The 23,008-nt window shown below is 39.2% G+C and overlaps 1 protein-coding gene across 1 annotated transcript in view; it reads right to left on the reverse strand.

The window, feature by feature from the left end:
* The window catches only part of CFTR (CF transmembrane conductance regulator), a 1,176,514-nt gene that overhangs the window by 488,052 nt on the left and 665,454 nt on the right, over positions 1–23,008 (reverse strand). Inside the window, exon 9 of the mRNA XM_078674337.1 lies at positions 21,964–22,056. Within this exon, the coding sequence (XP_078530463.1) occupies positions 21,964–22,056 (93 nt within the window). The remainder of the gene's footprint in view (positions 1–21,963; positions 22,057–23,008) is intronic.

Consider the following 23,008-nt stretch of genomic DNA (forward strand, 5'->3'; position numbering starts at 1 on the left):
GGTGAGTAATGATTCATTTAATATACATAGAGACTTGTATACTCTATGGAGAAGATTTGGAAGCAAATTGTGGTTTTTTAATGTTGCTTTGTGTCATGCTTTTTGATAATGCTTGGTAAAAAGTTTTTACTGCATAGAGGAATTGTATGTTGTAAAATTGTGAAGTTTCAGTAGTGACATGGAATTCTTGTACATAGGACCTGTGCTGTGTTTCTTAAATGTGATGTCAAAAACGATTTTGGGGAAAAGGAATGGCTTTTACATTTTTTAGAAGGAATAAATAATGTGTGCATGCTTAAAGAAATACATTTGACCCTTCACAATGATGTTACCTGTGTTAACTCAGTGTAGGAACCACATTGAGTTTCTTTGCATAGAGGAATTGTATTTTGTAAAATTGTGAAGTTTCAGTAGTGACATGGAATTCTTGTACATAGGACCTGTGCTGTGTTTCTTAAATGTGATGTCAAAAACGATTTTGGGGAAAATGAATGGCTTTTACAGTTTTGAGAAGCAATAAAGAGTGTCTGCATGCTTAAAGAAAAAAATGTGACCCTTTCACAATGATGTTACCTGTGTTAACTCAGAGTAGGAAGCACATTGAGTTTCTTTGCTGTTGGTTTGTGTATTTTTTTTTTATAATGGTTGAATTTCAGTAGTGAAATTGAATGCTTGTACATAGAACCTGTGCTGTGTTTCTTAAATGTGATGTCAAAAACGATTTTGGGGAAAATTAATGGCTTTTACATTTTTGAGTAGGAATAAATAGTGTCTGCATGCTTAAAGAAATAAATTTGACCTTTTCACAATGATGTTACCTGTGTTAACTCAGTGTAGGAAACACATTGAGTTTCTTTGTATAGAGGAATTGTATTTTGTAAAATTGTGAAGTTTCAGTAGTGACATGGAATGCTTGTACATAGGACCTGTGCTGTGTTTCTTAAATGTGATGTCAAAAACGACTTGGGGGAAAATGAATGGCTTTTAGATTTTTGAGAAGGAATAAAGAGTGTCTGCATGCTTAAATAAATACATTTGCCCCTTTCACAATGATGTCACCTGTGGTACCTCAGATTAGGAAGTAGATTGTGCAGATGAGGTGAGGCATGTCCAGAGGGACAGAGGAGGTGAGGCCTTTGTTCAAGACTGTAGTGGGAGAGAGGGCTTTCCTGGGGAGCATAGATGGTGAGGCTTGTGTCTAAGAGTGCAGTGGACTAGGCTTCATGAAGCCTATCCCCGACTGCACTCTTAGACACAGGCGTCAATTTGACTCTTTACAATGATGTTACCTGTGTTAACTCAGTGTAGAAAGCACATTGAGTTTGTTTGCATAGAGGAATTGTATTTTGTAAAATAGTGAGGTTTCAGTAATGACATGGAATGCTTGTACATAGGACCTGTGCTGTGTTTCTTAAATGTGAAGTCAAAAATGATTTTGGGGAAAATGAATGGCTTTTACATTTTGGAGATGGAATAAATAGTGTTTGCATGCTGAAAGAAATATATTTGACCTTTTCAGAATGATGTTACCTGTGTTAACTCAGTGTAGGAAGCACATTGAGTTTCATTGCATAGGGGAAATGCATTTTGTAAAATTGTGAAGTTTTAGTAGTGAAATGGAATGCTTGTACATAGGTGCTGTGCTGTGTTTCTTAAATGTGATGTCAAAAACGATTTTGGGGAAAATGAATGGCTTTTACATTTTTGAGTAGGAATAAATAGTGTCTGCATGCTTAAAGAAATAAATTTGACCTTTTCACAATGATGTTACCTGTGTTAACTCAGTGTAGGAAGCAAATTGAGTTTCTTTGCATAGAGGAATTGTATTTTGTAAAATTGTGAAGTTTCAGTAGTGACATGGAATGCTTGTTCATAGGACCTGTGCTGTGCTTCTTAAATGTGATGTCAAAAACGATTTTGGGGGAAATGAATGGCTTTTACATTTTTGAGAAGGAATAAAGAGTGTCTGCATGCTTAAAGAAATAAATTTGCCCCTTTCACAATCATGTCACCTGTGTTACCTCAGATTAGGAAGTAGATTGTGCAGATGAGGTGAGGCATGTCCAGAGGTACAGAGGAGGTGAGGCCTTTGTTCAAGACTGTAGTGGGAGAGAGGGCTTTCCTGGGGAGCATAGGTGGTGAGGCTTGTGTCTAAGAGTGCAGTGGACTAGGCTTCATGAAGCCTATCCCCGACTGCACTCTTAGACACAGGCGTCAATTTGACTCTTTACAATGATGTTACCTGTGTTAACTCAGTGTAGGAAGCACATTGAGTTTGTTTGCATAGAGGAATTGTATTTTGTAAAATAGTGAGGTTTCAGTAATGACATGGAATGCTTGTATATAGGACCTGTGCTGTGTTTCTCAAATGTGAAGTCAAAAATGATTTTGGGGAAAATGAATGGCTTTTACATTTTTGAGATGGAATAAATAGTGTTTGCATGCTGAAAGAAATAAATTTGACGTTTTCAGAATGATGTTACCTGTGTTAACTCAGTGTAGGAAGCACATTGAGTTTCATTGCATAGGGGAAATGCATTTTGTAAAATTGTGAAGTTTTAGTAGTGAAATGGAATGCTTGTACATAGGTGCTGTGCTGTGTTTCTTAAATGTGATGTCAAAAACGATTTTGGGGAAAATGAATGGCTTTTACATTTTTGAGTAGGAATAAATAGTGTCTGCATGCTTAAAGAAATAAATTTGACCTTTTCACAATGATGTTACCTGTGTTAACTCAGTGTAGGAAGCAAATTGAGTTTCGTTGCATAGAGGAAATGTATGTTGTAAAATTGTGAAGTTTTAGTAGTGACATGGAATGCTTGTACATAGGTGCTGTGCTGTGTTTCTTAAATGTGATGTCAAAAACGATTTTGGGGAAAATTAATGACTTTTAGAATTTTGAGAAGGAATAAATAGTGTCTGCATGATTAAATAAATATATTTCAAACGTTCACAATAATGTCACCTGTGTTACCTCAGATTAGGAAGTATATTGTGCAGTTGGGGTGAGGCATGTCCAGAGGGACAGAGGAGGTGAGGTCTGTGTTCAAGACTGTAGTGGGAGAGAGGCCTTTCCTGGGGAGTATAGGTGGTGAGGCCTGTGTTTAAGAGTGCAGTGGACTAGACTTTATGAAGCCTATCCCCCACTGCACTCTTAAACACAGGTCTCACCTTCTTCGTACCCGTGGACAGACCCCTCTTCCACTACACTCTTCAATACAGACCTTACCTCTGCTGCACCCCTAGACAATCCTCACCTCATCTGCAACCCTGAATAGACTTCAACTAATCTGTATCCTTAGACAGACCTCAGCTTATTTACACCCTTGGACAAGTGTCACCTCATCTGCACCCAGTTACCATCATTTATACTCAATACATTGAGGCCTGTCCAGAGGACAGAGATGAGGTAAGGCTTGTCCAAGGCTGAAAGGAGGTCAGTCCTCTCCACTGTACTCATGGACACTGAATGCTTGTACATAGGACCTGCAGTGTGTGTCTAAAATGTTATTTAAAAAACGATTTTGGTGCAAATCAATGAGTTTTAGATTTTGGAGAAGGAATAAATAGTGTCTGCATGATTAAATACATATATTTCATCCTTTCACAATAATGTGACCTGTGTTACCTGAGATTAGGAAGTAGATTGTGCAGATGAGGTGAGGAATGTCCAGAGGGACAGAGGAGGTGAGGCCTGTGTTCAAGACTGTAGTGGGAGAGAGGCCTTTTCTGGAGAGCGTAGGTGGTGAGGCCTGTGTCTAAGAGTGCAGTGGACTAGGCTTTATGAAGCCTGTCCCCCACTGCACTACTAGACACAGGTCTCACCTTCTTTGTACCCGTGGACAGACCTCTCTTCCACTACACTCTTCAATACAGGCCTCACCTCTTCTGCACCCCTAGACAATCCTCACCTCATCTGCAACCCTGAATAGACTTTAACTAATCTGTATCCTTAGACAGGCCTCAGCTTATTTACACCCTTGGACATGCGTCACCTCATCTGCACCCAGTTACCATCAATTATACTCAATACATTGAGGCCTGTCCAGAGGACACAGGTGAGGTAAGGCTTGTCCAAGGGTGAGAGGAGGTCAGTCCTCTCCACTATACTCGACACTGAATGCTTGTACATAGGACCTGCAGTGTGTGTCTAAAATGTTATTTAAAAAACGATTTTGGTGCAAATCAATGAGTTTTAGATTTTTGAGAAGGAATAAATAGTGTCTGCATGATTAAATACATATATTTCATCCTTTCACAATAATGTCACCTGTGTTACTTCAGATTAGGAAGTAGATTGTGCAGATGAGGTGAGGCATGTCCAGAGGGACAGAGGAGGTGAGGCCTATGTTCAAGACTGTAGTGGGAGAGAGGCCTTTCCTGGGAAGCATAGGTGGTGAAGCCTGTGTGTAAGAGTGCAGTGGACTAGACTTCATGAAGCCTATCCCCTACTGCACTCTTAGACACAGGTCTCATCTTCTTTGTACCTGTGGACAGAGCTCTCTTCCACTACACTCTTCAATACAGGCCTCACCTCTTCTGCACCCCTGGAGAATCCTCACCTGATCTGTAACCCTGAATAGACCGTTTGCTTTTTGTCATTGCTTTGTTGTTTGGCAATAGTGGTCTATAATGTGCTATTTTTTTCTTTAACACAGATTGAAATCAAGATTTCAAGAGTAAGGAAAGATGCCCTCAAGGCAAAGGAGAAGAAAACATGATAACCGCAAAAAAACAAAAACAGCAACGGAATTACAGCACTCTTCCACAACAAATACTTCAAAAAACAGGAACAAAGCTCCTGGTAAGACAACTAAGTCTTTCCAACGGAACATATGTAGATAAAAAAAAAATGTTGGACAGCATGTAGAAAAAGAGAATGAGAGAGTAAATTTGAAAAGGAAGGAGAGACCCTCAAAATATCTTACAACTGGAGCAGGAGAGAATAATATGTATAGGAATAGAAGGTAGAATCAGTTTAGAGAAATTCGTAAACGAATGTTTCGCAATAGGGTGGTTTTAAATTTGTTAAAAAAACATTAGGAAAGGTAAACAGAGAGCTGCTTTTTATAAGAAAAAGAAAAGTGTAGAGAAGATTGTTGATCAGGCTTTTGAAGTTAAGAAAACATTTTTTATTTTAATAATCAATAGAATTAGGACACTTAACAAGACAATTGATGTTTTCAAATCAAACAGTAGATGGAAAAGAGTAATTAATCGGACTCATTTTTGTAAAGTTTTTTCAGGAGAATGGATGCACAGTTCAAGTTGTGAGCCATTTTTTAATGAGGAGAGTTACTTCCAGGAGAATGATTTAGTGCATGCAGTTGACACCAGTGGTCGAGCATATGAAGTGAAAGATGGTTGTCCGATTGAAAAAGAGAAACTTGTGCCTAGAGAACCAGAAGAGGTGTTAACTGATGAAGTTTTAGGGAGACGTACTAAGGGTCCAGTGTACACTTGGAAGTGTAGTCGTATTTGTAGTGTGCGACAGGAATCAATTGATTTGTTTTGTAATTTCTTACGTACATATAGTAAGAAAAGTCTAAAGCAGAAAGTGAAGTTGTTGCAAGACTTAGATCTTTGCAGAGTGAGAGAAAACACAGGTTTGCAAGGGCATTTACTGGCTTGTCTTTCTAGAAAATCTGTCAAAGTGTTTTTCATCATTTTAGGATGTTAGCAGTGCATCATACCAAAATGAGGAAATTAGTGAGAATGTTGTATTATGCAAAAAGTCCAGCACTTAAGCTTAAACAATTAAACAGTGCTCTTTTGCATGGAACTGAATTAGATGTGAAGAAGATTTGTGAAGAAATTGAGATTTGTTATTTTGGTGAAAAAGAGGACAGTGTAGAAATTGACACAGCAATTCAAGGTAATGTGGAAGACAATGTACAGATTTCAAGTACAGAAAAGTTTGACCAGGAAATTACCAGGTTTAAGGGTAAATCAAGTGAAAGGCCGAATTTTACTTGTGTGTGTTGTCGACGAAGTCATTATAAGCATCAAACTAGATTAGTTGATTTATACGTAAAAAGTGAAAAGATAAATAATTATGAGTGGAAGGATTTTGCAACTTATTTGTGGGTGGAGAATTGTTCTGATTTGAGTTCTGATCAGCGTATTTGTAAATATTGTTATGATAAATTAAATCAAAACAGAATGCCTGCTAGAGCTGTTCATAATAATCTGGAGTTGGTAGACATTCCCCGTGAATTGATGGATTTAAATACATATGAGTCTATTTTGATTCAATGTGTCCATCCTTTTCAGGCAATTGTTCGCATGGAGCCTAAGATAGGGAAATTGCCTCCTACAGATTTGCAGAGCGGATTAAAGGGAAGAGTTGTTTATTTGCCTCTAGATTTCAAAAACAATATTGATACAATTGGTATAGAAAAAGTAGAAGAGGAACCTTTAGTTATTCTAGTTAAGGGGGTTCCGACAAAGAGTAAGAAAATCTGGCAAGATTTAGTGGATGTTAGGAAAGTCAAAAAGGCAACGTTGTATTTAGTCAAAAACAATGAGTATTACAAAGATGTATGTGTTGCAGCAGAGGAAACACCTGCAGATGAAGACAGTGATTGTTCAGGCGGCCAAATTGAAAAAGTGAAGTGAAGAAATATATGAACATTATACTGTTCATCCTTTGCATTCCAAAGAAGTAATGGGGAATGCAATTGAATTGTTTCACATGAAAGAAGCAAAAGGAAGTCCCATTAGTGTATGGGAAGAAAGTTTGGAAGCTCGTTGTTTTCCATAGCTATTTCCAACAGGTCGAGGTGGACGATATGACGATCGACCACTTCAAATTCCTGCATCTGAATATCGAACTGTAAGATTATATGCTGAAGATCCAAGGTTTCGTCAATGCATTCCCTATTTGTTTCATTTACTGTATGAAAGTGACTTGTCTGGGCTTTCTTATGCAGTAAACCATATACTGAAAAGTGGAGCACATCTGCAAAATGTTTCGGCGAGGGACTTTATGGAGAAAGTGAATCTGCAAGATAATATTTTGGAATCTCATTTAATCAATCTCATGGCATGTCAGCGTGGTACAAATGAGTATTGGTACCGTCGTCATGGGGAATTGAAATGTATGCTAAGAAACTTAGGAACTCCTACATGGTTCCTCACTCTTAGCTGTGCCGAGTATGCATGGGACGACTTACTTCAATTTCTACGAGAGGCAAATGCAAATATACAAAAAATAGAATTCAAAACACCTGGAGAACTGTGTTCTTTGGATCCAGTGAATGTATGCAGATATTTCAATCATAGATTTGAAGCTATGATGTCTTTTATTACCAACAAAAAAAATCCTCCCCTTGGAGAGGTTTTGGATTTCTTTTGGAGAAAGGAGTATCAAGCGAGAGGTGTTCCTCACATACATATGTTGTTGTGGATTAAAGATGCACCCAAATTTGGAACAGATTCGGATGAGACAGTGATGAGCTTCAATGAAGAGTATTCAACATGTGCTGTTCCGAAAACTACTGAAGAAAACAGTTTAAGGCAACAAGTTTTACGCTTTCAATCCCATCGTTGTGAAAAGTACTGTCGTCGAAAATTCAGAAACAAGGACAAGTTCTACACAAAATGTCGTTTAGGCTTTCCACGACCAGTGATTTCTAAAGGAAGAGTAAATAATTTGATGTTTTCTCTGTGATATACTGTGACGAGGAAATCACCAAAAAATACATACAATTTAAAAAGAAACGAAGAGTCCAAGTACATCAACGACTACAACCCAGTGATTTTGTCCATGTGGAATGCTAACATGGATATTCAATTTGTTGCTGACAACTCTATTGCTGTGGCTCGATATGTGACGTCTTACATCACAAAAAAAGAAAAGACAGAACTGAAGGAAATGTGGGAGGACATTTCACATGAAAAGAGTCTAAGTAAGAAATTATACAGTTACAGTCTGAAGATGTTGTCGCATCGAGAAATTGGAGCATATGAATGTTCTGATCGATTGTCATCAGCAAGTCTCTATGCCAAATCTAGAACCATCATTTGGGTGAGTCTAGGTCTTGCTGCAACACGAAATCGAGTTTTGAAATCTGTACAGGAAATAGAGTATTTGGCGGAGAAAGAACCAGAAAGTACAGATATTTTGAAGACAAACATGTTGGATACATACTATCCAAATAGAAGTAGTCATCTTGAGAACAGTTGTTTGTATGAAGTTCTGCAAAACTATATTTATAAGAGAACCATCAGAGAAGATATCAACAATGGAATATATGCTATCATTGGGTGTGAAGGATGTCTAGTGAGACAGAGAAAAGGCCATTTGATTAATCATCGAAAATTGAGTTGCGAAAATCCAGAGAAAAGGGAATTTTACTATTTAGCTCTTTTGCAACTCTTTAAGCCATGGCGTACAGAAGAGGAACTACTTGGAGATTTTCTCTGTTACGAAGATTCTTTTAATGCAACCAAGGATACCATAGAATGTCCTGTTTTTCCAAATTATCTGCAAATGTTGAACGAAGAAATAGAGCAAGAAGCCACAATTGCTGCAGAGATTGCTAGAGACAGTTCTCAAGACAGTCAGAGTTCTGCTTCATTGAGTCAGGATCCACTTGGAGGACCAATTATTCAAAATGAAGCTGCCTCTGCCATGGATGAGGTGGAAAGAGCTATGGAACAAGCTCAAGATGATGTAATTAACTTAGAAGATTTGGTGAAACAACTAAACCTTGAGCAGAAACAGATATATGACGAAGTCACAGAACAGATTGAACATGGATTCACTCATGAGAAAAAAGAGTGCTCATGTACATCATTTAAACCAGTCCAACTGTACGTAAGTGGAGAAGCGGAAACTGGAAAAAGTTTTCTGATTAAAGCAATTGCAACTTATCTGCAGAAAAGGACTGAATCACCGCTATCTTGTGTTGTTACCGCTCCAACTGGGCTGGCAGCACATAATATTAAAGGGATTACTTTACATCGTTTACTGATGCTGCCAGTGGAGCATGATAACAAATTGCAATATCACAAGCTATCTGGAGATGCGTGTTCTGAAGTTTCGAGAGTCCTGAAGAAAATGAAACTTCTTATCATTGATGAAGTAAGCATGGTGTCAAATATAATGCTTGCTTTTGTGCATTTGAGAATGCAAGAAATTCTTAGAACAGATTATGATGTCTTATTTGGAGGAAAACATATTATTGTTTTTGGAGATCTACTGCAGTTGACTCCAGTGAAAGGACAACCTGTGTTCAAAATGCTCACGCATGAAGATACCTGGAAGTGCCTAGGAAGCATTGGAAACGTTAATATATGGTTAAACTTCAAATATGCAGAACTGCTTCAAAATATGCGGCAGGCAAAGGATGAAGATTATAAAAATATTCTACAAGATGTAAGAATCGGAAAAGTAAGTCAGCATGGGAAAGAAGCTTTACATGGACGATTAATTTCAAATTTGTACCCAAATGAAAACATTCTTCCAGAGAATATTTTTAAGAAAACTAACCAGAAGAAATCTGGCATATGTTTGATGCCAACTCTGAAAGAATGTTCCATGTTCAACAACAAAATGTTAAAGTTAGAAAATGAAGAGATAGTGAAACTGGAAGCTATAGATAAAATAGAACATATGGGAGCAACAATTATTTTGTCTGAAAATTTGAAATCAAGATTGGATTCATTAGAGAAGACTATATCTAAAACTGCTGGTTTTGAAAAGACTTTGAATGTGTGTTTAAATTGTCGTATCATTTTGAGAAGGAATTTAAATGTTGAAAGAGGTCTGGTAAATGGAGCAATGGGTCATGTTGTTGGTTTTGTGAATTACAAAAATAGAGATGGAATTGAAATTTTAAAAATTTAATTTGATAGCATTGACGAAATAGAACAAATTTGTCGTTGTTCAGCTAGATTTATGCTTGTGAAAGACTTATATGTTCGCCGAAAACAGTTTCCTATTTGTTTGGCATATGCGGTGACAATTCATAAATCTCAAGGTTTAAGTGTAGATAGCGCTTTGGTGAACATTGGAAGTTCTGTGTTTAAAGAGGGTATGGCATATGTGGCATTATCACGAGTCAGAACTTTATCAGGATTGTACTTGATTGAGTGTGATGAAACAAAGATTTGTGCAGATCTAGATTGTGTTAAAGAATACAATAGGTTAAGAAGAGAGTATGCTCCACATTTGCCTCAATATCCTCTGTTTGAAAAACGTGTGGTAGGCCGAAAAAGAAGAAATGAGAATAATTGCAGTGAGGTAGTAGCAAAAAGACAAAAAGTAGATGAAACTGTAATTGTAAGGAGAAAGAAAAAGGATTCTGTTGAAGATGTTGTTGGATTTCAGTTTGAAAACAGTTCTGGTGTCAACTGCTATGCTAATTTAGTGGTTAATGTTGTTTTTCTTCAAAATATACAAGAACAGATTGTTGAAAATCGGGATCAAAGATTCTGTTGTTTGTTGAATTCCGTGTTTGAGAAATGTAGCAGTGATAGAGCAAAAATAGAAAGTGTTTCAGAAATTCGAAATCTTCTAGACATATGTTCTGGTCAAAATCAATTTTCACAGAATATTCAGCAGGATTGTCAGGATTTTTTAATGTATATGTTTGATGTATTGGAAGATGAAGGTGTAGATATAAAAATTCTTTTTAGCATTTCTTATCAATGGCAGCATGACTGCGACAACTGTACTTTATCAAGTAGTACTAGAATAGACACTGAAAGATTTATATATTTGACTTTACCAGACTGCAAATCAGTGCCTTTTAATAATCTAGTTAAAGCAGCGGATCACAATATGGTGTGTACCCAATGTAAGTCTGCAATGCTGTCCACATTATTTATACAAAATTATGGTCAGTATGTCATTTTAATGTTCCAACGATGTAGACCTGATGGAACTAAATTGACAACTTCTATTAAAAATTTCGTGGCTTCTCAGTTATCAATATCAGGAAGAACCTTTGCAACTGTAGCTATTATTTATGATGACGGTCCTTCTACAACATCAGGGCATTACACATGCTATTTAAAAAGTTGTAAAGGTTGGACCCACTGTAACGACACTCATTTGACTTTCAAACAACGTTTGCCTTTTGACTTAAAAAATTCATACCTAGTGTTTTTGGAACCAAAATTTAAGTAAAGGTAATTGGCCTATGAAGACGGGAGCAGTTAATAAAGGTTATTTTGCTGTTTAAAAATATATTCTGAGTAAAAGTGATCCAGGTAATATAAAAAAATTGACTTGTCATATAGGTACTGTAAGTGGATCTCATAGTAAGTGATATTAGTATTATACAAAATGATGAACATGAGTGAGTCAGAGATGGTTTTACAAATACTTAAATATTGTGAAAATGTTGTATGAGCCTTTCTTTCAGAACGTTGGAAAAAAGGTAATTTCAGAGTTTCTTAGAATTAATTTGAAAATATACTCATACATCTGACACTATTTGGCCAAAAGGAAAGATACAGGAATGAGTAAAGAGTCATGACTGAAAAAAAGGAGTATATGAAAATAATGAAAATATTTCAGATGTTCTTGGAGCTTTTCTTCTAGAAAGTCGATGAAATGGATTTTTTAGTGAACAGCAGAGTGCTTTGCAACGAGAAAAGGACGTCCATGATATACTATTTGGCCTCAAGGAAAAGTAAGTCAATCAAAGATTAGTGTACATTTGTCATTTGTCAGTATCTAAGGTTTTTTTTTAAAACACAATCTTTTAGATTGTGGTTTTTTTTCCTGCTGTCATATGATGAGTAATTTGAACTCACTGTTTTAAGTGAAATTCAATATATTCTGAGAACAGCAAAAATAAACTATGTAACATGTAATACAAGTTATTCTATACTTTGGATTGTGTAAATTAAATTGTATTCCCATTGTCTGACACTCACTTTCCTTTTTCCATCCTCTTTCAGCTCTTTTTACTCACTTATAATGTCTTTCTCTCACTCTCTGTAACCCCCGTTCCTTTACTCCACTTCTTTGACAACCCCTCATTCTCATTTCAACTGTCTGCATCCCCTCTCTCCCTTGCATAACTTTTCAGCTTTCAGTCTCTCTGCTTTACTTCCCTTTTCCGTATTTTCCTCCTTTGCTCTTTTAGTAATTCCTGTTTACTCACTCAGCAGTATTATCGCACTCTATCACTATAAATCACCCACTCTCCCTCGCTTATCTTTGTTTGCTCCTTTCTTTTGACCTCTTCTCTCTATTTTTCGTTCACTACCTCTATGTCCTCAGTGCCCCCCTCTCCTTGTGTTATGTTCACTTGTGTTTATCTACCTTCTATCATTTCTTTTACAACAACTTCACTGCTCTTCTCTCATCGTTCTTCATCCCATTTCTTTTACTCTGGTTCCATTACTATCCCTCATTTCCTTTCTTTCAGTGTCCTTCTCTTTACTTTCATCACCAAATTATTTTCTCGCAGTACCACTGTTTTAGTCGTCTTCTCCTCTCTTTCCTTTTTTTGCTCCCTTACTCATTTCCTTTTCTCACTCATTGTACTCCACCTCACTCAGTTTTTCTCTTAGTGTGTCTGTCTACTAACTTCCTCACTCCATTTCCCTCAATCGTTGTATATTATCCTCTCTCCCTTCATCCCTTCACTCTATGACTGTTCTTCACTTACTCTCAGTTATCTTCTATTCCTCATTCTTCTAAATGCATCCTTAATTAGACTCTTTTCTGTCTCAGTCATTATCTTTTTACTTACTACTGTTTCCTGATTTAGTTTTGCTAACTCACATTCTTTTAGTATCTTTCTTACCTTCAGTTCATTTCTCTGTTCTTCTCTTCCTCTCTGTCAGTGAATCTATATTCCTTACTCTTAGTAATTTGCTCTCCTTCTATTTCTTTTTCTCTTTTTTTGTCCTTCTACCTTACTTTATTTCCTTTTCTGTGTCCTTCACTCTTACTTTATTTCTAAATACACTGTTTTGATTTTTAACCTCTTCCTTTGTATCTTTTAATTTAAAATACATATTTTACTAATTATAACTTATTTTTTCTTCTCTCTTTCACAGATACAAAGTGTAGTAAAAACATGTAATTAAGTTTACATTAATTATATGGTAAGTGTGACTAAAACATGTAGTTTGTCATCACCCTTTGCTTTAACCTCACTAATGTTTTCTCAACGAAACTCACTCCTGTTTCTTTACTCTGCTTCCCTCACTTATTCTCCATGTTTACTCCCCTTTCCCTATTTCCCCTCTCATATTCAACTTCTTTCAGTTCCCATTCTTTACTTCACTTACGCCCTGTTCCCTTCCTTTACTTCTTCACTCATTCTCTTTTTCTTAATTATTTACTTCACTCCTACACACACACCTCATCCCCCTCCCAACACATACACACACCTCTGACATACACCCCACACACACACCACACACACACCTCATACATACACACACACCCCCACACACACTCTTCACACACACACACACATTCCATACACACACATACCCCCACACACACACCCCTCACACATATCTCACACACCTTCACCTCCACCCACACCGAAACACCCCACACACCCACACCCACAGACACACCTTACACACCCACACCCCGACCTACACCCACTGACTCCCTATAAGTCACACACACTGCATTACTTACCTTTCTTTGCTGTTTCACTCAAACCCATTCAGGCACTGTTTCCTTTACTCTCTTTGTCCTTTCTCTTTGTCACTCCCCATGTCTTATCCTAATTCAATTTTTCACCCTCTTTCACCCCTCTTTACTTACACCAACTGGTCTTTTCTCACCCTCCTTCACCGTTCTTCATTTATCCCGGTTCCGCCACTACCCTTCATTCTCCATTTTTTACTGTCCTTTCTTTTTCTTTCAACACCCACTCATATTCTCCCACTATCTCTACTTTAGTCTTCTTCCTCTCTCTTCCTTTCTTTCGCTCCTTTAGTCATTTTACTTTTCTCACTTTCACCCTATTACACCTTCTCTGTTTTTTACTATGTAATAAACAATCCCTCTGTGTTTCTCCCTGTAGCTCTCTTTCTCTTAACATTACTCTCTTTGTGTTCTTCCCTCATGCTAACTCCTTCATTAATTTTTTTTTAAAAATTGTTATTGTTTTTTTTTAACATTTTGTACTTTTTTTGGCTTTTCAAAACAGTTTTATATATTTTTTGTATTTTTTTATGGGGAGAAACAAAAAAAAGGAATTGAAAATGGCTCAACTGGAGCAAAAAACAAAAAACGGAAAAAATTAGGGTTTTTTGGGGCAATTGTGATTGTCACCAGCAAGGACGACGAGCTTTACGCTCTTTTCACCATAGGAGATGAGCTTGCCACAATGAATACATGTAATTCTAAAATCTGCAAATCGTGGTTGAATGCAAGGCACCGTCTCCGTTGTTCTGGTCCCGATGGAGTGGGTTGCTTTCTTTTGGAGGTGGTCCTTGAAGACTGGGGGAGGTTACTGGTCAGTTCCCTGATCTCAGCAGCAGAATAGTTGTTTGGATGCTTGCGGGTCATATGTCTAATCATGGTATTATTACCAAAAGAATATTTTTTGTTTGGGTTGCCCCTTGAGAGTTCCATGCCACAGATTAGGCAAGTTACCTTTTTTCTTGCCCTCTGGGATTGAAAAAAAACTTCCATACAATGTGTGGCCTTGGATTGTATGGGGTATTGTCTTCAGGCAGCCATCTTCTCCCCTCCTCCTCTTCCTCTTCCTCCTCCTCCTCTTCTTGACCACCAATGTACTGTTGTGGTGGTCCTCTTGGTGGTGGTGGTGGTGGTGGTGGTGCAGATGCTCCAGCTGTTGCTGCTACAGTAGCCATTTGAAGGTACAAAATAATTCTCTTTATTGTTGAAACAGGTCTTCCTCAGTCAAAGGACAAAGCCAGAATAAGGAAAAAAGGTGGGATCTTTCATCATTTGGAAAACAAAAACTGTCCTGAACCAATGAGAAGTGTTATTTTCAGGTCACATGACCCGGGCTTTCATCATTTGGAAACCAAAACTGTTCTGCACCAATGAAAAGTGTTATTTTCAGATCACATGACCCGACGCGCTTACGCTACGTGCCCTGGGGTGCGCCCGTAGTCGCGCTCCGGGGCGCGCCTGGGGGTGCGTAGCGTATGCGCGTCAGGACGTTGCGCGATCGTATGCGCTCGCGTGCTTCCGGGTGTGCTTACGCAGTGCGTCATATGACGCATCACGCAGTTACGCTAAACGTCACGATGTTGTTTTCGTTCGCGAGAATAGCGCTAAAGGGACGCTCCCCGGTACGCGCCGTAACATTGCGCTTACCCGTGCGTTCACCGGTACACGCCCCAGGAGCGCCCCAGGGCAAAAAATAAAAAAAAATTATTAAAAAAAATTACATAATTATACAATATAAAATTCGTTATAATTTTTTTTACTTTTTATACCTATAGAGATTTGCTATTAAAAAAACATTGAAATTCACTGAAAAAACAATAGGTTTCACACCAGTTATAGTTAGTTGGAAGTTTTACTCGCATAAAACCATTGAAATTCCCACGTTATAGTTAGTTGGACTCACTATAACTTGCGCGTGCAATGCACTGCTGATGACGTCACATATTACATCACTCATGACATGGTCAGTGACATCACTCATGACATCACTGATGACACCATCCTTGTGACAGAGTTACAGACCTCCTTTCACTGTAATGTAACCCTTGAAACACATATTCAAAAATAGAAACTACAATTTTCAAAAAAATGGAGATACCCTTACCAGTTACAACAACCAATTCAATAATTCCACCATCTATATACACATCCACTCCTTCACCAACAGTTCTATATAGTCACTCATACATATACTCACTCATCATATGTAGTGATACACCTATACATCCTGTTACACACCGACAGTCATCTAAAAAATACTGTGACACATACTCACACATGCAAATAAACTATTAAACATCCATTTATTTGCATATACAGCTATACACACACTAGCAATTTACTTCTAAAGAAACTTACACATACTTACTCTCTTAAGCAATCACTTATAGAAACACATACTAATTTAAACAGGAACTCTTACAATCTCTTACTCTCACATATACTCACTTATATACATCAATATTCACATATACTAGATTAAAACATATGTAGTTACTGATAAAGACACTAGTGAGACAGTCATTCACTCACTAACACACACATATACACACTCATCCACCCATACAGTCCTGCACATATGCTGTCTTTAAAACACATACAAAGAGAGAGTCAGTCATTCATGTATCTATGTGCTAGGTAATACCCCCACCAAACCATACAGACACTCATACTGATACTAAGAAAAACATCTAATAACCCATATACATACACATGTAGCTACTCACCAACCCATGCAGTCACTTATACACAAAGTGAAACACTAATACATATATTTAAATATTTAAACATTACTCACTAATATATGTATTCACTAAGATACACTTAATAAGCCAGTTAACCAATCAATTAAAAAAAATAAAATCCATGTAAACACTTATTTAAACATTTATTCTTCCATCAACTTTTACATATACATATATAACATATATTTATTTTTCAGAAAGACACACATTCACTGGATGGTGTCATCAGTGATGTCATGAGTGATGTCACTGACCATGTCATGAGTGATGTAATATGTGACGTCATCAGCAGTGCATTGCACGCGCAAGTTATAGTGAGTCCAACTAACTATAACGTGGGAATTTCAATGGTTTTATGCGAGTAAAACTTCCAGCTAACTATAACTGGTGTGAAACCTATGGTTTTTTTCAGTGAATATATATATGTATATCGAGGCTCGGAGGGGTATCCAATGCAAGTAGCACTCAAACACGACTCAGCTTTCCCCAAATAAATCTTTTAATCGGTATAAAGACACCTTCCTAGGTTTGTTTACACAAGGCACTCGGCCATAGCCTGACGCGTTTCATTATTTAACTTCTTCAGAGGCGTTTGGTCGAAAGAAGCATACTGGGCCACACCCCCCTACTTAAACCAAATAGTACGCTGACATTCAGCTGCTCTTTGAGTCTGTACGTAAAGTTTTATGGGAAGTGTAGTCCGTGTTAAAGTCCACAGATGGATGCTTCCGAAATCAATGCCATTAAAAGCTCTCCATGAGCCCGCAGGAACAGTGACTGTTAAATCCCAAAGGCGCATTCCACTCCTGAGTCCCCGTTAAGACTCCGTGGCCCCCTCCAGCTCGTGGAATGGTGCTCGCTTAGCGGATGGACAGCCGCTTCGATAAATCAAGGCTCGGTGGGGTATCTAATGCAAGAAGCACTCAAACGCGACTCAGCTTTCCCTAAATAAAGCTTTTAATCTGTATACAGACCCTTCTTACGTTTGTTCACACAAGGCACTCGGCCACAGCCTGACGCGTTTCGTTATTTAACTTCTTCAGAGGCGTTTGGTCAGAAGAAGCATACTGGGCCATACCCCCCTACTTAAACCAAATCGTACGCTGACATTCAGCTGCTCTTTGAGTCTGTACGTAAAGTTTTATGGGAAGTGTAGTCTGTGTTAAAGCATCCATCTGTGGACTAGGTTTGATTGACTAAACGTTGGCCAGCCATTGGAGAAGAGATCCTAGTGATATTCTTCTTTCTATCTAAGCCCCGTACTTTTCGGATTGAGCGGTGTATTTTTGACTTTCTTTCTTACATTCTTTGATGTAATAAACAACAGTCAAAAACACGCCCCCCAGTCTGAAAAGGAGGGGGCTTACCGTTGGGGCGGACCGTGGAGAAAGTTTCGGCTCTGCCTGCGCCGTCCTCCCTGCCGTCCCTGCCCTTCCACTGGCTGAGCCTGGCCCGGGAGGCTCTGATTGGGCGGCGGTCGGACGTCATGTGACACCTCCTCGTGAGCCCAGAGGTCCCGCAGTTCACTGTATCTGCCTGAGAGTGCGCGGGGCGAGAGCGGGCGCAGCGGAGGAGGTGAGTGGGGATAACTGCAAACGGAGGCTCAACACTGACCAACAGAAACGGGGCTGGCTTACCGGGTGTGCGCGGCGGTCCAGGTATTCGAATGGTCTGGAATGGTATTGTCCAATGTGTGAGAGAGACGGGTATTTTGTCTGAGGGTGGGTGCGAATATTTGGACTCAGAAGGACGCATTGAATCCCTGGGGCTCTGAGTAAGTTAGTTGTACATTTTAAAAGCGGGCACTTCACTGCAAAAAGCTATATGCGACACACCTAAAGAGTTGACCAAAATCTTACTTCACCGTTAGCCGGCGAGTTAATCGAAGGGATACAACTAACAACATGTGGAGCCGGATAATTTTTCTTTTAGTACCAGGATGAGTATTCTTTAGGGTTTGTGGCGTAAGTTGAGGTTAAGTGGCCAAGAGAAGTGCAGTTGTGTTTTTTATCCTGTATTAATACGTTGGCTTCTAGTGTTCAGGAAAACATTTTGGATGTTGGCTGTCGTCGAAGCGAAAATGAGCAATTTATCTTGGACTGGTAATATCCCCTCCTCCCCTTTTATCGCCAAAACGCGGCATTTTCCCCATTTATTTCTAAACTTTTTTTCAAATTACCTAAAATATTCTAAATTCTATCTGAAGTTATTTGGCCATCTACAGTGAAAGTAAACGTGCTTAGTTTCTGTGAAGCTGTTTTTTTCTAGGTGCGCCCTATCTCTTCCGCCCAAGGCCTAACCCTTATTACCGATAATCCCGAAATACCCCACAAGCACATGCCTGGAAGTGACTTGAGTGGCAAGCGAAGGCCTGTGAGGTTTTCTAGAGATACCGGCCCCTTTATTCCCCTAAGAGACCGGAGTGTTTCTTTGAGATCAGGCGCTTTTCTATCTGAACCTCGTTAATTTTCTGCTAGATTGTTTCATGCTGTGCTCATGCCCCCAGTAAGCCTGTCGGGGTATTCTGTGTATAATTGATTGGGGGAGGGCTCTGTCTAAAATCCCCCTAGTAAAACATTTTTGTGAGGGAAACCCCGTCTGAACCGGAATTACCTGTTTCAAGAGTTTGGTGCCCTGAGGTACTGAATATCACCCTTCGTAGAGATTGATTGTAGGGGGGTTGTTCGTTTGCCCTGTTATCAGACTGTTGACTGTTGGGAATAGTTTAGAGGCCGGCGTGGGCCACACTACAAAACCACCACTTTGTTTTCGTTTACTCAGAAAGTCCTGAGGGGGCCCCTTCATGTAAGTTGCAGGGGTGCCACATCAAGTTTCATTACCCAACTGCCTATCACCTGCAGATCCTCCCACACGTTCAGTGTGGTCTCATCTTCAGCCTGGGCATGGAGCCACACGGTGCCCCTTTCAGATAATTTCAAGTTTCGCCGCTATGCACACAAGTCGCAACTCAGCTTGAAAGTTTCCTCTGCTTCAGACATCCAAAGCCTCAAACTCTGCACACCGTCCAGGCCTGGATGCCCCGGACCCACCTGAGGAGCTGCCCAACCAATCCAGAATTTTTTACTTTTCCAAGAACAAGAAGTAAGGTACAGACTTGGCTTAATGGCGGCAACGTTGACTGCTTTAAGCATCAATTTTCACTGATTGCCAAGTCCCTGGGATTGGACCAGAACACCAACCTTGCCCTAAAGGGACATATTGGCAAAAAAGGCAGCCTGGTACATGCTCTATATTAAAGTCAAACCGATCCTTCCGAAAGAGCCTGCAGAAATGCCGTTAAAGCCCACATACTCAAAAGTGTGAAAAGAAAAAAGACAATATGCCCTTTCCAACCATGCATCCAGGACCCGGAACCGACGTCCCCATTAAGTACTCAAACGATCCACCCTTAGCAGTCGTTCACTTAATGCCTGTCTTAGTTCCTCTATAGCGATCTGCTGCTGTTTGCTATGGCTAGATTTGCCAAATAGAAATACCACTTATATACATATTCTTTCGCTTTAGGTTGAATGGCAGAACTTGCACCTGGGCCTTCGCTGCACCCCTGGCCTCGCCCACTGGTTCGGCTGTGACTGGATTTGAGGGAGCGTCAAGGCCTGGTACCCCTCTGCTTATTACCTTATTAGTATCCAGGGTGGCCGAGAGTTCAGGGCCGGGGTGGCTCAGATGGTTGTGATACTAAGTGTTTAATGGGAGCCTGTACTTTGAGAGTTCAGGGGGTATTGAAATGATTTGAAGTAGTAAGGTGAGTGATCAGTGAATAGTAGTGAGCTGTATTGAAATGAGGGATGGATGCAGTCACTTCTGTAAGGAGAGAGGAAGGCGGGGGCTCTTAGAAGGGACTTCAGGCGGAGTTTTTGAGGAGGTGTTAAATAGTGTGCATGGCAACCCAGGGCCAGAGTTCTTCAAACTGGGGGAAGGCAGCAGGCCCTGGACAAGAGAAGCAGCATGCTTTCGTTTAAAAAGATAAACAAAGCGGCTCTATAATGGTCCATCACTAACAACTTTTGTGTCCTGACTGGAAGTGTGTAAAAGGGAACTGTAATGTTTAAATATACATATTTAAACATTGCCAATGTAACAGGATAATTGAGGGGTGTGTGACTTTTTTACAAGGGGGGTGTGGGTACGACGTTTAAAGACCACTGCTGTTGGCGATATCTGTGATCGAATTAAGTGGTGTCACTGAGGAAGAGCCTGCACCATCACATCCACCACCACCACCACCACATCCGCCACATCCACCTCAACCACCACATCCACCACCACCACATCCACCACCAACACATCCTCCAGCACATCCACCACCAACACATCCACCACCACCACCACACCCACCACCTCCACCACCACATCCACCACCACATCTTCCACCACCACATCCACCACATCCACCACCACATCCAGCCCCACCACATCCACCACCACATCCACCACATCCTCCACCACCACATCCACCACAACCACCAAATCCACCACCACATCCACCACCACCACATCCACCACCACCACATCCACCACCACATCCACCACATCCACCACCACATCCACCACCACCACATCCACCACCACTACATCCACCACCACCACCACCACATCCACCACCACATCCACCACCACCGCATCCACCACATCCACCACCACATCCACCACATCCACCAGATCCACCACATCTATGTGTGTGTGTGTGTGGCTCTGTGCGTGTGTGTGTGTGTGTGTGTGTGTGTGTGTGTGTGTGTGTGGGTGTGTGTGTGGGTGTGTGTGTGTGTGTGTGTGTGTGGTTGTGTGTGTGCGTGTGTGTGTGCAAATGCAATAGATCTCGCATTTGCGAGAGATTAAGCTATTGGCATTGTAAATGACAATGCCATTTATTTATCTGTTTTTAAAACCAACACATAAATAAATAAAAATGTCATTTACAATGCCAATAGCTCTAACTTTTGCAAAGGCGAGACCGTTGCATTGTAAATGCTTGTTTTATTCGCCACCCAGTAAAAACAGAACACGTACTACTGCATTCCTGAGCTTTTTTTTACCCTTTCTTTTTTACCTTCCCTCTTTTTATAAAAAACAATAATGCATATCCTCTCTATTTTTGTAGGAAGCTGCTTATTACATTTTCGTGATAGTATAACTATATTCCCTGACCAGGATTCAATATTGTGTCAACAATTATCTTTTCTTTTGCGAGAATGTTTTTAGTTAATAATAATTGCATCTTTATTTTTTCCAAAATAAGCATTGGCTTATATGTTCCAGCATGCACCTTGCTGCTAGCTAAAAAGAAGGGAAGGCAACACTTGGGCATGAAGACTTTTTGGCAGTAGAGTCAGGATGACAGATGTCAATCAAACTGAGGTGAGGACTACTAGACGATTCATAAAATGAGATGTCTGGAATTAAAAGGAATGGACTTCCCATGCAAGACAAAAATCTACAACAATAATTCAAGTTCTTATTAAGGAATCATTGGTTTCTAATATATAGTAAAGCTGATTGATAAGGTCCTATAAGGTAAATTATTTATATACAATGATTTCGGGGAGGATGATATTTGCTTACCTCATCCCAGGAGGCTGTTACATTAACCATTTCAACTTCTGTTGTTGTTAAATTATACTCTAGTGTTTTGTATTCTTCTTTTTGCAAAAACTCCTGTTGGTAGAATGGAAATCAAAGAATACTGAGTTAACAAATAGGCACAATTAAAAAGCTAATACGATTTACAGTGAAGAGCTTGAACACAATGACTTAAGTAGCTATACTTTTATTTGTTAAAAAGAAGTAATACATACATTTATTTATTATGCAAGTTAGTGCTTCATGCAAAGGGTCTAGGTTTACAATACCGGGCTACCGAGTCCCATCACTAGTGAAACTAGGGATGTCAGTTAAAGAAATATGAAACAACTCTTCAATAGTGAATAGCTACTGGAGTATACTGTCTTTTTTAAAGTTAGTTAGCCGAAATTACTCTATTTTACCCTTCCTCTGCCTTCTTCAAGAGCTGTTCAGCAAAAGTGTCATAGGTCAGAAATGTTCAATAGTGTTGTTTTTTGTTACTAAATGATGTTGTTTTCACATCAAACATTTAGATGGATAGATAAAGAAGTACATTTTCACACTAAACCATATATAGAAACCCCTAACTGTTCATCTTGCAAATATATTAATGAATTAGTCAGCTAGCATTAATGGAAATTTCTCTGATGTAACTAGAGGATAATGTTCCTCAGGTAATAAATGCAAAGAGATAAAATTGCTTTCCATGGACAGTAGCCAATCTAACAGAGATGAGGGAAAAGGCATGAATACTGCAGTTCACCAAATATCGAGAAGAAATTGTCAACATAAATACACAATATATTAGATATTCTATTTCAAAACCCAGCATTGCTCCGCAATTAGCCTTCAGATAATATGTCTTCAATCCCATTGGAGTCTCCAGACAAGAGTAAATCGACTTCTGAATTGGAATGTGGTGTAGTGGATAAATGCCAAAGTAGCTAATAGCTACATATATGTACATACATTTCCAAGATATAAAAAGAAAGCCTGTGGTAACTTGCTGAGGAAGACTTCACTCCAATTGTGCTTAATTTGTGAA

The sequence above is a fragment of the Lissotriton helveticus genome, chromosome 1_1 (genome assembly GCF_964261635.1).
Source record: "Lissotriton helveticus chromosome 1_1, aLisHel1.1, whole genome shotgun sequence".
Taxonomy (NCBI): domain Eukaryota; kingdom Metazoa; phylum Chordata; class Amphibia; order Caudata; family Salamandridae; genus Lissotriton; species Lissotriton helveticus.